General features: G+C 44.8%; 1 protein-coding gene across 8 annotated transcripts in view; it reads right to left on the reverse strand.

Moving 5' to 3' along the window:
- ADGRB2 (adhesion G protein-coupled receptor B2) overlaps nucleotides 1–15,998 on the reverse strand; it is a 469,428-nt gene that overhangs the window by 138,028 nt on the left and 315,402 nt on the right. For all 8 annotated transcript variants that reach the window (XM_083173693.1, XM_083173697.1, XM_083173694.1 and 5 more), the window contains exon 4: nucleotides 2,492–2,656. In XM_083173693.1, the coding sequence (XP_083029819.1) occupies nucleotides 2,492–2,656 (165 nt within the window). The remainder of the gene's footprint in view (nucleotides 1–2,491; nucleotides 2,657–15,998) is intronic.

Raw genomic sequence — 15,998 nt, forward strand, 5'->3', positions numbered from 1 at the left:
GATGCACTTGCTGTAAGGCCCAGCTGCTTCAGGGGCCCACAGACCAAGCAAGCACCCCTGCATCTTGCTATTAATTTATCTTTATAAATACATTTCCTCAGAGAGCTGTGGGGGAAGAAGATGATGGGGGCAAGCACAGGCATCATCCGCCCCATCCTCGCTGCAGCAGTACCGAGTTGGTCGATGGCAGCAGAAATTGGAAACAGTTTCCTCCACTGATGTCAGCAGAAATTAGCCGCAAGCCTCACTGTTTGGGGGAATTCCCCGGAGTGTTGAATAGTGTAAGGGCTGGCACGGGGTTAAATGGCGAGGATCGCTTGTTTTCGGCGAGCCCCGCCGTTTAACCCCCTTGCCGGCTGCATTAAATACACCCCCATGAGTCACCGACACCAGGAGATGCACCCCAACAGCTGGCCGCTTGCTGCCCCTGGCTGGAAACACCACAAGCCACCGCATGGAGAAGAGCCTTCACATCCCACAGGTGGCATATACCTGGGTGCGCCCCCCCCCCCCCCCCCCCCCGGGACGCCAAAGGATTTCTGTTCAAGGGACCCACAGAGTTTCAATGCAAGGTAATGGTAAAAAAAACCTCTGCATGGTGCAGTGGGTTTGTGGGCTAGCATTAGACTGATAGGCTATAATAACCACAGCTCTTGTGCATCATTACCCATACCTGGTGGAGCCCTGAGTTGGAGGGGCCCTTAAAATTTTGCTATGGGGCCCACAAAGTTCTTGTTATGCCACTGAAGCTGGTGTTTATAGGAGTCACCGGGTCATTTACTGGGAGTGTCAGGAATAACGCAGATGTGCCCAAACGTTTTCAGGGAGGGTGTGTGATGCCAGCTCCGGCCCCGATCAGCCTGTTTCTATTACACAGGCCAAGTAGGTCCTGGATAAAGCAAAGACTGCACACACTGGAAATATTATTAGATGGTGAGTGAGTTGCGAATGGAAGTGCAGCTAATCGCAGGGCTGCGATATTTTCGCAAGCTTTTCCCCAGGCTTGCACAGGGCGGGATTTCACTTTGGCTGGGCGGCGATTACCTGATCTCAGGGCTCTACAAATTAGCGGCCCTGCAATTAGGTCTGAATAACCCCCTCAGTTCAAGCTCTTATACAGTAGGCATCCATATTCAATTCATTTTTTATATATAAATATGCGAAAATCAAATGGAGAGCAAACCACAATTGTGTAGTATATATTTTTATAGAGGGTAGGCTTAGCAACCACCCAGTGTGCACTTAACGAAAATAGTACAACTCAGATGAATGGACCACCAAAAGCTTCTGTTTTAAGAAGGTACATACCCTGCCTGCAACCAAATGTGGAGGATATAACGAATATTTATGGTATCCATAATCTAAACATTAAAGTTACATAGGATAGTTAGTGTTTTCAATCTGCCAGGGCCAGGAAATCTGTGTTGGAGGACGCAGACCCTGACCTCAGCATGGCTCCCCCATTTTGTAAATGTGCTCACTGTTGTCACCCTCTCCCTGCCCACAAACAGACACAGCATGTTACACATGCTGCAATTTACAGAGCACTGCAGGTACTGTAAATCTCACAGTAAAACACTGTCACACTCTGTACAGATCAAGGTGTATGTGCATACCTCCCAACTGTCACGATTTTAGAGGGACAGTCCCGATTTTCGGGTACTGTCCCGCTGTCCCACCCGCGGCAGGCATTGTCCCGCTGCGGGGGGTGGCAGTTGGGAGACCCCCCAATCTAGTAGAATAGACGCTGTGCGCATGCGCACAGCGTCTATTCTCGTATGAAAATGAGGTCGCGGCTAATTAGCATAAGCCGCGCCCTCATTTGCATACGCCCCGCCCCGCCGCGCGAGTGTCCCTATTTCCTCCGGCCAGAAGTTGGGAGGTATGTATGTGTACCATTGGGTTTATGTACAACTCTGAATCAGGCCCAATATCCACAAATACAAGAAATGGAATAAAGACATACAGGGTAGTCAGATACTTTTCTTGGTTATATAATAGATACATGAAATGGGATTTATACAGTGGTATACTTCCAGAGGATAATTGTCATTCACATCATACTTAAACTGTAATCTACAGGTATTAAAAATAAAATAAAAAAAAAGGTTCCATTCCCAATTCAGTGACACCACAAACAGACAAATGACACAGTTCCTATTCTTAAGGTGCCCATACACTAGTGCGATTTGGGGACCTTTCTTCCGATTCCAATGGAGCAGGGCGAGAAATTGTATAAAGTGTCAAATCGCATGTGTTTTAGCTCTGATTCCGCTCCGATGCGCGGTCCTGTGCATATCAGATTGGATCTGGAGATCACAAGGCCTTCCTGGGATCGTATATGATACATCGTGTGCAAAGGAACAGCATACGATCCTGCCGCCCAGGAAGCCTCTGGATGGTTCTCCCTCCGAGAAGTCGAATAAGTGTATGGGGACCTTTACTATAACATTACATACATGAATTTAATGAGCAGAGGAATTTTATTTACCAGGGCAAGCAGCTGTGTTGTTGCAGTATCGCGTCTCCCTCAGTGGACCACTGCACAATGTCCCATATGGTGATGACACACAGGAGCGGGTGCGAAGCTGCGTTCCCTGACCACATGTTGTGGAGCAAACTCCCCATTGCGACCATCCTTCAGCAGCAGGATCTCCTGAAAAGGATGAAAAGTCAGTGTTAATCCATGTCATTGTGGTGAAACAATAAAAGAAAGAATAGTGGAATATCTTAAATTAAACAAGGGGGGGGGGGGGGGGCTGTAGATGTGGCATACCTAGACTTTAGTAAGGCATTTGACACTGTCCCACATTGCAGGCTGCTAAATAAACTTTAAAGTGTAGGATTTGATTATAAAACAATTAAATGGATAAGAACCTGGTTGCAGGATAGGAAACAGACAGTTGTAGTAAATGGAGTGCATTCTATGGAGGGACATGTTACCAGTGGAGTACCCCAGGGATCTTTACTTGGACCAGTGCTCTTTAATATCTTTGTTAGTGACATTGCAAATGGTATTGAAGGGAAAGTATGCATTTTTGTAGATGACACAAAGATATGCAACAGAGTAGACACACCAGGAGTGGTAAATCAAATGACTGATGATCTAGGTAAACTTGAGAATTGGTCAAGAGCATGGCAACTACAGTTTTATGCTAAAAAATGCAAAATTATGCACTTGGGACTCAAAAACCCAAAAGCTGAATATAGTATCAAGGGTACTCTAATGGAAACTACTGAGGAGGAAAGAGATCTAGGAGTCACTATTTCAAGTGACTTAAAGGCAGGAAAGCAATGTAGCAAAGCAATGAGGAAGGCTAGTCAGATGCTTGGTTGCATAGGGAGAGGAATCAGTAGCAGAAAAAAAGACGTAATAATGCCACTTTAGAGGGCAGACTAGATGGGCCAAATGGTTCTTATCTGCCGTCAAATTCTATGTTTCTATGTTTCTAAGAAACAGGTATATTTGTTTATTTGTTAACATAAGACTCTAACATAAGTTCTATTGCACTTCCAAGATAAATTATATAGGTCCAAATTCCTTTAGCAGTGGTAATTTACCACGCTGGGAAAGGGGTGGTAGTCTCGGGCTAGAACACCCAGAGAGCTGTTCCATTACAGTCCCTCTTTCTCACATGCAAAATTACCCACTACCATGCGTTAAACCATAGAAATTGGGATACTGTAAGCTTCCTGAGTGATGGGTTAACAGCTTTGCAGCACCCATAAACAGGGCAGTTAAAATCAGGGGCATCACTTGCACCTACGACACTTGTTGCTGCACTCAGAGATGTATGCCTTGTGCGGCGCAGAAAAGGGTGTGACTTCATGGGAGGCATGTGGCTTCATGGGAGGGGCATGGCTTCCCAACCAGAACCCACATTTTTAGCATTCCAGGGATCTGATAAGTGCATGCTACCCCCAGAGAGTTATGTGACTGCAGTGCCATCTCTAAGTGGGTGACACCTGGGTGCGCCCCCCCCCCCTCCCCCCTTGTGACGCCAATGGTTAGCATGTATTTCTGTTCAAGGGTCAAATAGAAATCTGCGTTAACAGCAATTGAATAGCCCCTGCGGATAAATTAGCACGCAGTAATTAACTGTGGCTAATTGAATCCAGCTCTTAATCTTTTTCCCCATTTAGTTTTATTAGCTCTTCTTTTGGACCAAGCATTTTGCTAATGTCAACATTTCATTGCTGATGCATTTTATGCTACGTCTCTCTTAATTAGAGAGACAGACAATCGTTTTATTCCATTCTCATCAGAATGCAGCCCCATAACGTCTGAACAGGCTTATAATGACAGTATACACAACCTTCTAAACAAATGTGAACCAATCACTGCACAAGTCTGTTCTACCATAAGAGAATCACGCAACAAAAGGCAGAGAGTTTGCCAAGGGTGAGACAATGGCTAATTCCCCTCCTTCTGTGGATGGAATTCATTCAGTCTCTGAGAATAGAAATGTGTTCAGCCGCACACACAAATAAACACACACACAACACACACAATGCTTTGACATAAGGGCATTATTAGCAAGCGCATAAATATTCATAAAAGCAGGCTCTCCTTCCCCACTCAGATGCTTTCTGTCATAAGCGCCCTTGGACTTCATCAATCTCCAGCCGAATACGAGAAGTGGACTCATAAATCAGGAAGGGCCGGGACCACTTCTCGCCAGAATCACAACCAGGAAAATGCTGAATAAATAAGTTTGAACCATAGAATAAATAGATTGTTTTCCTTCTCTCACACTCTTTCTAGTAACCCTCCAGGAAAAATACATAAACATTCTGCAAATGATTTAGTGCATAAGAATGGGGTGGGTAGGCAATTGGTGGGAGGGAAAAGGCTCAATTTATTTTATGTCCCACTGCCTCCCTCCTGCCATTCGAATGCAGTATGAGACAAGCTGGGAGAGGTATATTCCCTGTCTACTAATCTTGGGGAATAATATGGGAGCCGGAAATAAAGCAGAAAACAAATAATGGGAATGTGGAAGCCACCTCATATAGGCCCTTATTCTGGTTGGTGCGGTCAGAGCCGCACACGGGGCTCCGACCGCACAAACCAAGGGCCGCCCACCCGACGGATCGCCACGGCCGTCCATACACGGACGGCTGGCGATCCGCACAAAAATGGTGGAGGCTACGCCTCCACCATGGTGGGAGCTGCCCCCTGCCTTCGATGGTCGACGACCATCGAAGGCAGGCCCGCACGCCGCGGCAGCTCCCGCAAGCTCAGACCACACGGACAATCGTCCGTGTGGGAGCTTGAAAGGGGGCTGAAAGCTGACATCCGGCGACGTCAGCTTTCCGCCCCCATGTCATGGTAATGAGGGCGTCATGCCCTCATTACCATGCATACGCCCCGCGTTTGCATGGGAACGCCCATGAAACGCGGGGCGTACACATAGGGAAATGAGGGGCTGAAGCCCCTCACGCCCCTATACGCCCCCTTTGCGGCGGACGAAATCCGTCTGCGGCGAAGGGGGCTGCACATGCGCAGAATGAACTCTGCGCATGTGCAGAACAAAAACATCGGCGGTACGGCCGCACGCGGGCCGTACCGAGCCGATTAGAATAAGGGCCATAGTGTGGCAGCTCATTTTTTAGATGGCAGAATGAGAGTAGCTAGAGAAGCCTGAAGTGTCACTTCTCATACAACCCAGCCCAGCTCTTCCATCTACCTCTCGCCAGGCACCAGGAGCTCTAATGCAATTGGGAGACTTCCTGCAACGATTTATCAATTAAACTTACCATTACTTTTATTACTCTCATTTCGGAATAAGGTGGCCAATATGTTTGCACGATCCAGCAATATAAAATATGCAGAAGATTACCATTAAAAAACTATAAATCATATGTCTCTGTTCACAGAGCATACAAACTTAATAATAGGAATACTTAATATTTTTCAAGCATCAACATCTTTGGCTGCAGATGGTGATCAGCAGAGAGATTAGAATATGCTTCTGAAGATATAACATTGTAGGGTTTATCTGCTTCTTATATCAAAAGGTAAAAATAGTGCTAGCTAGTAAAAAAAAAAAATTTGTTCAATTGTTTCCTTAGGTGCAGTACGCGTAGAGAAAATATTTTCATGAAATTTGTAGCAAAACACTCCACTGTTTTCCATCATTTCGTTGTGTAACAATGCACCTGGAGGCTCACACTAACCCATCAATGAGTAGGACACACCTCCGAACATGGGGACAGCAGTCCTGCATGTCCGGTATGGAGGAAAGTCCCCTCAAATCAGAACTGTCCTACTTACAAATTAAGACATTTGAAATATATGCCTGAAATTCACAGGTTGCGCAAATCTAAAAACCTAGCTATGAACTGCTGTCATTTGTTTTTTTTATGATCAAACATAATTTATGTATTATAATCATACTTTCCCACTTCATGGATCTCCCCTCCTGAAGATCCTGGTGGAGATGTGTATGGATCAAGCATGAAGAAACGATTCATATCGCCAAACCCCACAGCAAAGCGAATCACACATGTACAATGAAGCATATCACATCCTTTTACATTGGAGGAGGGTCCTGACATTATCAAGGGAAAACTGGGATCTGGGATTCTGAGCATTCTTCAAAATTTGTGATGTCGATCATATCATCCTGCCCCTCATGCATAAAGGAAGTATATCAACCATCTGTCGTTATTTATTTACTTACCATTAAAATATTTCCTGATTGTTTTTACATCTTTTTTTCCTAGATGTTTTTATCGTGTCACTGATCCCCTTTTAGATTTGTCACTACAGCATATTAGTATAGAAGGTGTTCAATAAATCCCATAACTGTGTATATTATTCATACTTTGTGACTTTCTGGCCGCTCCCTCCAGGGACTTTGCTCTGGAAAAGGGGGCAGTACGGAAGCATGGGCCCACATTACCAGCATTGTAAAGCAGGGGGTGGGGTAAGATGACATGATAGAATGTGATTTTTGTAATAAACCACCCATTGTTTTCCGATAGCGGACGGCTGCCAGGATGAGCGCAGGGTGTGAGCAGGCTGCTGGAGACTGGCCCACTTTTTCAGGTGACCTGGGGTGCCACCCAATTTTCGGGAGCATTACAGCCTTTCTGGTAGTGTAGGCACATACAGTATGGTAGAAGAACAGCACACTATTTCAGCTAATTTTTGTAACTTGTCCTTAAAGAAGTGTGCTTAGTGTTTGGATACCTTACAACAATGCTCTTGGATGTTTCCAAATGCTATAATTTGGCCAACAAGGATGCATTTTTGTTGAAATTCTGGTGATTTTCTTGAAATGGTCAATAATGTGTTAAATGAGTTGGGGCAATATAAGGTACTGAAAGTGGGGGGGTTTTCTTGTATTTGCAGAGATGCAAAACAAAAAGACAGCAAACGCTTTGTGGGCGCACTCTTTTGAATTACAGTGGCTTACAATGGCTGAATTACAATGGCTATTCACTGGCATTGTGGTGATGTCACATAATCTCTGACAATGACTAGTCAGATAGTCAACAGGACGACACCAAACGTTAGACATGCATTAGACATTGACAAAAGTTAGATATGTATTAGTCCAACAGTGACAAAAGTAACAACACAAGTAACATGTAGTCTTGGAAAATCAATATGTGTATGTGAACACGTATAATTTTACCACATCCCCTCACATGGCTTGCTGTGCTGGCCATGCTTTGAGCGCGGTGCATCGATGCGCTCTGCACACTATTCTATTCTCCCTGTATGCCCACTGGGATGGTAAAGTATAAGATATAAACAAGTTGAATTAAAAAAAAAGTAGGTTGTCAGGATATTGTGTGCTTTGGCACGTCTAACTAATGCATGTCTAACTTTTAACAATGTCCAACTAATGCATGTCTAACTTTTATCACTGTCTAACAAATGCATCTCTAACTTTAGTCAATGTACTACTAATCAAGTCAATGTCTAGATGAGGTGGCTTATGACTCTGAAAGAGAGTCAAGAATTGCTTGAAGTGTCTTGGAGCTTGGAGTCACTTATTCAAAGAAATAATAATATTTTCCATCACGTTAATCACAGAGCTTAAATGGGTACAGCACATCCTATACCAGCATCAACGAGTAAATAGAATTCACTCCTTTTCATGGCCATGTGGTAGGAGAAATGCTGAAACAATAGCAGCTTGTCCCCTTGATACAGTATGATAAACCTTGAGATTTACGATAGGCTTCGATTACTCTGACTTTATTCAGATAGTTGAGGAATTAAAAAATAACAGGTCTGGATCTGCAATGTTCTGTCTGATGATCTGGACCAATACGATGTAAGCATTCTATAAGCATAGACGAGGTAACCAAGTGTAAACTAGGTCCATAAGATCTCTCTTTGACAGACACTGGTAAACCAGTCAGGTGTAGCTTGTTCCTGTGATTTCGGTTTTCAAGATCTTCCAGGCTATCCTGTACAGAATGCTGTGATTTTGCAGCCTGAAGATCATCTTCCAGGTTAGAAATATGCTGTTTTGCCTAATTAAAACAGGGACTTGCTTCATGAGTTGTCATAGCAGAATCAATAGTTTATTTTAAACCAGCCAGTTTTGTTTTATCTAGCAACTGGAATAGGAGGTCAGATATTTCCTGTGCCTTGCCTACAGAGGCAGCACTGTATCTGGATATGTCAGGGACTCCTTTCATGATATCGTCACCAGCAGGTCAGTGCTTCAACAACCAGATTCAGTGCAAATCTTGTTATTGCTTGCATAGACCACTCACTTTCATTTGGTAAGTGGGCAATTTAGGCAAGCTGCCAACTCTGGGAAACCTGTCAACTTTTTATGGACAGCCGGAAGCACCAGTGGAATTTCAGGAGCCTACTACCTGTTCCAGCAACGTAGGCAATTATGCTTAAGGCCACATTGAGCCTTCTATATGGTCCCACTATTTCAGTTCCCCACTTTTTCGTGTACTATACCAAGTTGCTCTATATAGTAAAATCATGTGACATTGCCACAATGCTTGAAAAAAAAATCGGTACTTGGGTATTAGCAGGGCGCCCAATTAGCATACGTAAGCTAGGGTAGTGAAATCTCATCGCGCATTGCATTGCATGGCCCGTTTTTGAGCCGTGCGATATGATGCGCGATGCGATCTCACTAGTTAATATGGTACTTGTATATTAGCACGGCGGCCTTTACGCAGTTAGCGTAGCTGTGCTGTCAGAAAGCGTAGTCAGTCAGAAGTAGAGTTCCCGTTCCGAAGCATGTTACGCGTTCTCCAGACCTTTTCATACCCCCACTATCCACATTGGTGTGGAGTTGATCTTACAAAGGGTGGCGAGCGCAGCGAGCCTGAAGCGTGGTGAGTGACCGCGGATTACTTTACATGTATTCCGTGTCCCCTCACGGGGCTTGCTGCGCTTGCCACGCTTCGGGTTCGGTGGCTCGCTGTGCTCGCAAAACTTTATAATATCAACTCCACGCCGATGTGGATAGTGGGGATATGAAAAGGTCAGGAGGCCGTGTAACGCATCTGCTTGCCATGCTTCCGGCTGCCGTGGATAGTGGTGGTGACCTAAATCTCATTGCATGCGATAAAAATAGTATATCCAGTGCTGTACTGTATATATTGCAGTATATCTAGTGCTGTTCAGTATATATTGTGGTATATCCAGTCTTGTTCTGTAGATATTGTAGTGTATCCAGGGCTGTACTGTATATAATGTGGTATACACAGTGCTGTTCAGTATATATGGTAATACTTATTGTATTACATCGCATCGTGCATTGTATTAATCGCACGGCACGAAAACGTGCCATGCAATGCGATTTCACTACGCAGAATAGCCCACTAAGCAAATAGCGTAGTGGGCGCCGTGCTATTACACAAGTACCAAAAAATCTCTAATTGAATTGCCATATTTCACGGTTGTGCACTGCAGATGTGAGACGTGATGTTTAAGCTGCAATTTCACTATTGCAAAATGTATTTTAATTGAAATGAACTCTATATACTTAGTCTGGTCATTATAAATTGGCAACTTTAAAAGATACCTGGCTGATAAAGAACATAGTACCAGCAGCTCATACCTTATGGCAGGAGGTGGGCTGCCGCTGGCCACGATGCCAGCACCCCCACTGGCACCACCACTCCTCCTGATTCCTAGTGCCTGTACTATAATGAAAGGCACCACGACAGGCGCATGCGCAGTACCGACCTCTGTACTGTGCATGCGACCAGCTTCTAAGGGCTCTTTTAGCAACAGGGAAATCATGGCCCGGAGCCTGTATAATACAGATGACAGGCACCGGGACTGGTGCGTGTGCAGTACTGACGTAGTTACTGCGCATGCCCGGACCCTGGATTCTATGGGCTGCTGCTCAGCCCATAGCGAAGAATCCCGGAGGGAGGGAACACATTCCAATGGGACTGCCTTGGTGACTGGCAGGTCAGACCTCCAATAGGAAGTCACAGTGCAGCCATTGCAGTCTCACAGATTGCATCTGGCTTCACTACAGTGGCGGATATTGCCTGGGGGGCTGCAGCCCATAAGTAAAAACCGCCACTGGTTATATATGAGAAATAGCTGTATAGTTAACCAGAAACTGCATAGCAAATTATTTTGCTATTTTAGTAAGTATATAAACAACTCAGATACAGTATGCAAAGCCCAAAATTAGAAACAACGGAGATAACATTTTGTAGATCATGTAATGCTACTGAAAAAGAGTATAATAATACCTTAACACTCCTCATTCCCACCTGCTGTAATTATGAAGAAATTACTGGCCAGTGGCGGCAGACAGAAAGCACTCCATCACATTTCGAGAACCTTCGAGTGGCAGGGATTAGTAGTTTAGCCATTTAGCTCCCGGATAACTGCTGATACTTTACTGCTTAGGTGGCCAGGAAAGTTTCAAGATATACAAAATATAGATGTACAATTTAGGGGTTCAGGGAATATAAAGATAATGCATAGTTTACTGATACATGGGTTGCTGAAAGCTACAGAATTTCATGATGTATGATGTGTCATGTCCTTGGCAACCTGAAAGTGGTGCTGCAAGGATGTAACATTTATATCCTTGGCAGTGAAAATCCCAAATTTACCAAACTGATTTTTAAAAACTAAGGTAACAACCATTACTAAAACAATGGGAGCTCTTATTAATGAGAACTTTTAGTAAAACTGTTTTGCAGGGACCTTTTATAACAATAAGGGTGGTATTCAATCCTGGCCGCTATTTACGCCAGCGGAAATATTGACCATCGCCTATTCAATGCTGCTATGACAGCATTGAAGGCAGATTGCGACAAAACAGATCTGACTTTAAAACAAGTCAGACCTGTTTTGATGGAAACGGCCGCAGATTGTCGAATTCACAACCACTTTCCGACAATCTGCGTCCTTTTTCACTGACACGCCCACTTTCCGACATTTGGCAGCCAGGACATTGAATTCCGGCTGTCGAGTTACAGTCGAGCTAAACTAAAACGGCCCGGGATTCCGACTGTCGGAATGTTCCGACAGTCGGAATCTAGGATTCAATACCCCCATTGTCTCCACTAAGATACAGTACAGCTGAGTATAATGTTGTGGCTGCTTACTCTACTACCTTTTATTACTCCAGTCCATAGTTTCAGTCCACTTGCAAAGGTTTTAATACATGTACACATAGCCTTTAGGGACATGGACAAATGAATGTTGCTCTTTGATTTATCTTTTTATTACTACTATTATGCTTTCCCTCATTTCATTCCTTTGGTTTTTACATTTTTTAGTTGTTCTTAGTTGGAGCCTTACAATCAAATTCAAACTCAATAAAACAATTAACAAAGTTACTGTAGAAAGGGTATATGCTGCTCCTGGCACCATAAACCAGTTTCTGGCACGTGCATTTTCATTGTATAAAAACTGATATAAAAAGAAAACTGAACCCAAGTTATTGTCAGGGAAGCTGGTGTGACCCGAGTCCAGTCTGATTGTGAAACGGTTGACCAAGTGTCAGCCACCTGGGCCATTTTTCAAGGAAAGAGCCAAAGCTAAAGTGTGATGGAGTATTAGGAGCTACAGTATATTTTCCACACTCTCTCTCTCCACTTTATCCTTCTACAAACTTTTATAAATGTTAAATTGTCACCGGCGCACTCACACAATGCAGCTTTGGGACCAGGGATGTCACTGAAGAGGAATCTGATGGCTGCCGTGGATGGCAGGGGACACTGTGATGTCGGGGGACTGTTGGGGCACCGCCGGTGGACCAATTGAGTATTCTAAAAATCATATCCGGTCGTATCCCCTTCAAAACAGTGGCCCTTATTCTGATCGGTGCGGCCGGAGCCGATTATGCGGCCAGGACCGTGCGTGCGAAACCCCGCCTTCCATACGGATCGCCAACTCCGTCCGTATGCGGTAAGAAGCTGTCCGAACGGACCGCACGTGTATTTTTCACGGAATACGCCTCCTCCATCTAAGAGAACCTCCCCCATCATTCGATGGTCGCAGACCATCGAATGCAGGACCGAGTGCTCCACCAGCACCCGCAACCTCAGACCACACGGACATTTTTCCGTGCAAAAGCAGAGATCTGGGCGGGCAGTTGACATCCGGCGATGTCATATGTCCGCCACCTACACGTGCGTCACGGCCACATTACCATACGTACGCCCAGCGTTTTCATGGGAACTCCCATGAAACGCGGGGCGTATGCATATGGTAATGAGCCCAAATAGCCCTTCACGCCCCTCTCCACCCCCTGTTTGGAGTGTTCACATATCATGCGGAATTTGGCCGTACGCCCCGCTCGCACATGCGCAGAGACGCCTCTGCACATGCGCAGACACAAAACATCGGCGGGCCGAACGCACGCGGATATATCCGCACCGATCAGAATAAGGGCCTATGTGAGGGGATGTGTCACAAAGACATTTCCACTCACATGTTCCGCTGGTGATAAAATCATTAGATGGTAGCTGATCATCCAATGATTTCTTCAGGCCACGCAAATATAAGACAGTGGAGACTGACTTATATTTGCAGCCAAGACAGGGCGGATGCTTGACATCATGTGATGTCAGCTGCCTGCCCTGCCACACCTCCTCCCGCCCAAATTCCTGTGGGAATGACCAGCGTTTTTATGGGAACACCCGTGAAATGCTGGGTGTTCCCATGGGTGCAATCCTGAGCCGTCGCACCCCGCCAGCACTGCTCCGTGCAAACGGGCCATCAACTATGCAAGTTGCCGAGTCCGTTCACCAAGAGAGCCTGCATATGCGCATAAATCATTATGCACATGTGCAGAAAACAAACATCGTGCAGCGTGCAAATGCACGGGGGAGCGAATGAAACCGAATGACCCCCTATGTGCATTGTTTTTGATGTATGTCAAGTCCTGTTGGAGAAAGTGCGCTAATATAAATAAAATTATTTTTGTTATTATTATTATTATTATTATTATGTCAACAGAATACCACTTTTACCCCTTTCACACTGCACTTGTTAAATGGTATACTGCCGTTTTTCACATTTCAAAATGTTTAAGGCTGCAGTGGGAAAGCGCCAGAGTTGATTTACCGGTTAAAGATAACCAGTATTTCAAAATGTTTAAAAAGCAGAGTCCTACACGTTTCAGAGCCATTTTTTATGCAGTGAGAATGGCTCTGATCCCACACTTGTCTTCCCTCTCCCCTGGTACCTGTCCTGGCCCCCCCTGGTACCCGGCAGCTGGTACCCCCCCTCCCCTGGTACTTTGCAGCTGGTACCCCTCCCCTCCTGGTGCCTTGCATATGGTACCCCCCTCCCCAGGTACCCCCGCAACCCCCCCCTCCCCTGGTACCTGGCAGCGATCCATCGGGGCAGCATGGTAAGCAGAGTAGGCAGCGGGCATTCCAGGCCTCCTAGTTCATCAGTGGGGGACCTGCCGACTGGGAGCCCTGGCATGCCGCTGCCTACTGCACTGCCCCGCTGCCCAATTGCTGCCAGGTACCAGGGGGGGGAGGGGGTACCAGCTGGCAGGTACCAGGGGAGGGGAGGGGGTACCAGCTGCCAGGTACCGGGGGGGGGGGGGGGAGCAGGACAGATACCAGGGGACACGTGGTATATTACTGGTGAATTACAGTTTTTGTACATTTCAAAACGGGTTTAATGTGAATGGTACAAAAACGGTAATTAACCAGTAATATACCGTTTACAACATGCAGTGGGATAGGGGTTTCAGGCTAGACACGTTTTAAAGTCCCATTTAACCATAATGGGTCTTTACCCATTTCTGCAGTGGGAAAGCAGCATTTGTAAACCACCAACTTTTATTGCAATTAGTTAAAACAATAAGGGCGAGATGTACTAAGCCTTGAAAAGTAATAAATGGAGAGTGAGAAACAACTAACCAATCAGCTCCTATCTGTCATTTTTCAAACACAGCCTGTGACATGACAGTTATGAGCTGATTGGCTGGTGGTTTATCCCTTTCCATTTTATCACTTTTCAAGCTTAGTGCTCTAGCAATGAACACAGTATAACAAGTAAAATGTTCAAAATGTTTGCAGGAGTCATGCTAGGAGAAAATCCAGGATGAGTAAAGATAACGACAGGCTTTTGGTTGGTAAAAAAATTGATTTTCTTTTTTTTTTTTTTTAAATATGGTTGGATGAAAGAAGGCAGCAAACCCACTGTGGTCACTCATAGCGATAGAGACAAAGAATGTCAGCATTTCTCCCAAAGGATGATAGGTCATGTTTTTCCTTTGATTTATGTTTCAGTTTGAAACTGTGATATCTACGAAAGTACAAACTGCACATAAAACGGGATATTCAGAGTTTACAGTTGGAAAATGACATCACAATTTTTTTTCTCCAAATGGCAGATATGCAAGAAATGAGAAATATGAAGGTGCGATATATGAAGTCCAAGATCAAACTGCCAGAAAAATGGTCATTATTTTTAGACATGGTTCTGACAGCCAAGATAGCTGCAACCACATGCTGTTAGAGTTATCTTGTCTGTCCGAGCCATCAAAATAAAGAATAATTATGAAATAAAATGGTTTCCTCTTATAGAGCATTTTTTCGGCAGAGAGTTTTCAAATTTGTGACATATTTCATATTTATCTATGTTTACTTTATTGTGAAAATGAAGTTTAATAACCTTTATCAAAGAGTCACGCTGCCTTATGTATTTACTAAAGGGGTATTAGTTTGAGTATGGTGCAGTACAGTCAGTGTTTATTATAAGAGCCATCTTTTCCACTGGGCTTAATGGGCAGTTAACTAAGGGCCCCAGGACTGTAAAGACCCATGACTGAACACCCATTGGACAGCGGCTACGTAAGTGGAACCGCAGCAAACCCCACCCCTCCTTACCCAGACACTTGGTTCAGTCCTAGGGTGCTGGTCATTAAGGCTGATGCTGCACTGCACCAGTCCCTTCCCTGAGCCAGCCGAACAAGTGTCCACTGCCTACAGACTTCACTGTGCACAGATCAGATCCATGACAGACTCAGGGAACAGCAGCAGCAGACGCCTGGAGCATATATATATATATATATATATAGAGAGAGAGAGAGAGAGAGAGAGAGAGAGAGAGAGAGAGAGGTAGACGGCCTGGCACTCCCTCAGCTGGAATTCAGTACCTGGGTGCCTTCTGGAACAAACAGGTAGTCTCATAGGAAGGAACAGACAGCGGCACTCCAAGGGTTTTCAACAGCGTGTATTAAAGCAAACCAACGTTTCGGGGTATCATTCACCCCTTTGTCAAGGTTTAAGTGCAATAATCGTTATTGCACTTAAACCTTGACAAAGGGGTGAATGATACCCCGAAACGTTGGTTTGCTTTAATACACGCTGTTGAAAACCCTTGGAGTGCCGCTGTCTGTTCCTTCCTACGAGACTATATATACAGGTTGAGTATCCCTTATCCAAAATGCTCGGGACCAGGAGAATTTTGGATAACGGATTATTCCGTATTTCGGAATATTTTAATATTTCAATGATGTATTTTGAAGTATCTTGTATTTATGCTGTATAAACACATAATA

This window comes from Crinia signifera, chromosome 2, assembly GCF_055691185.1.
Source record: "Crinia signifera chromosome 2, ASM5569118v1, whole genome shotgun sequence".
Classification (NCBI taxonomy): domain Eukaryota; kingdom Metazoa; phylum Chordata; class Amphibia; order Anura; family Myobatrachidae; genus Crinia; species Crinia signifera.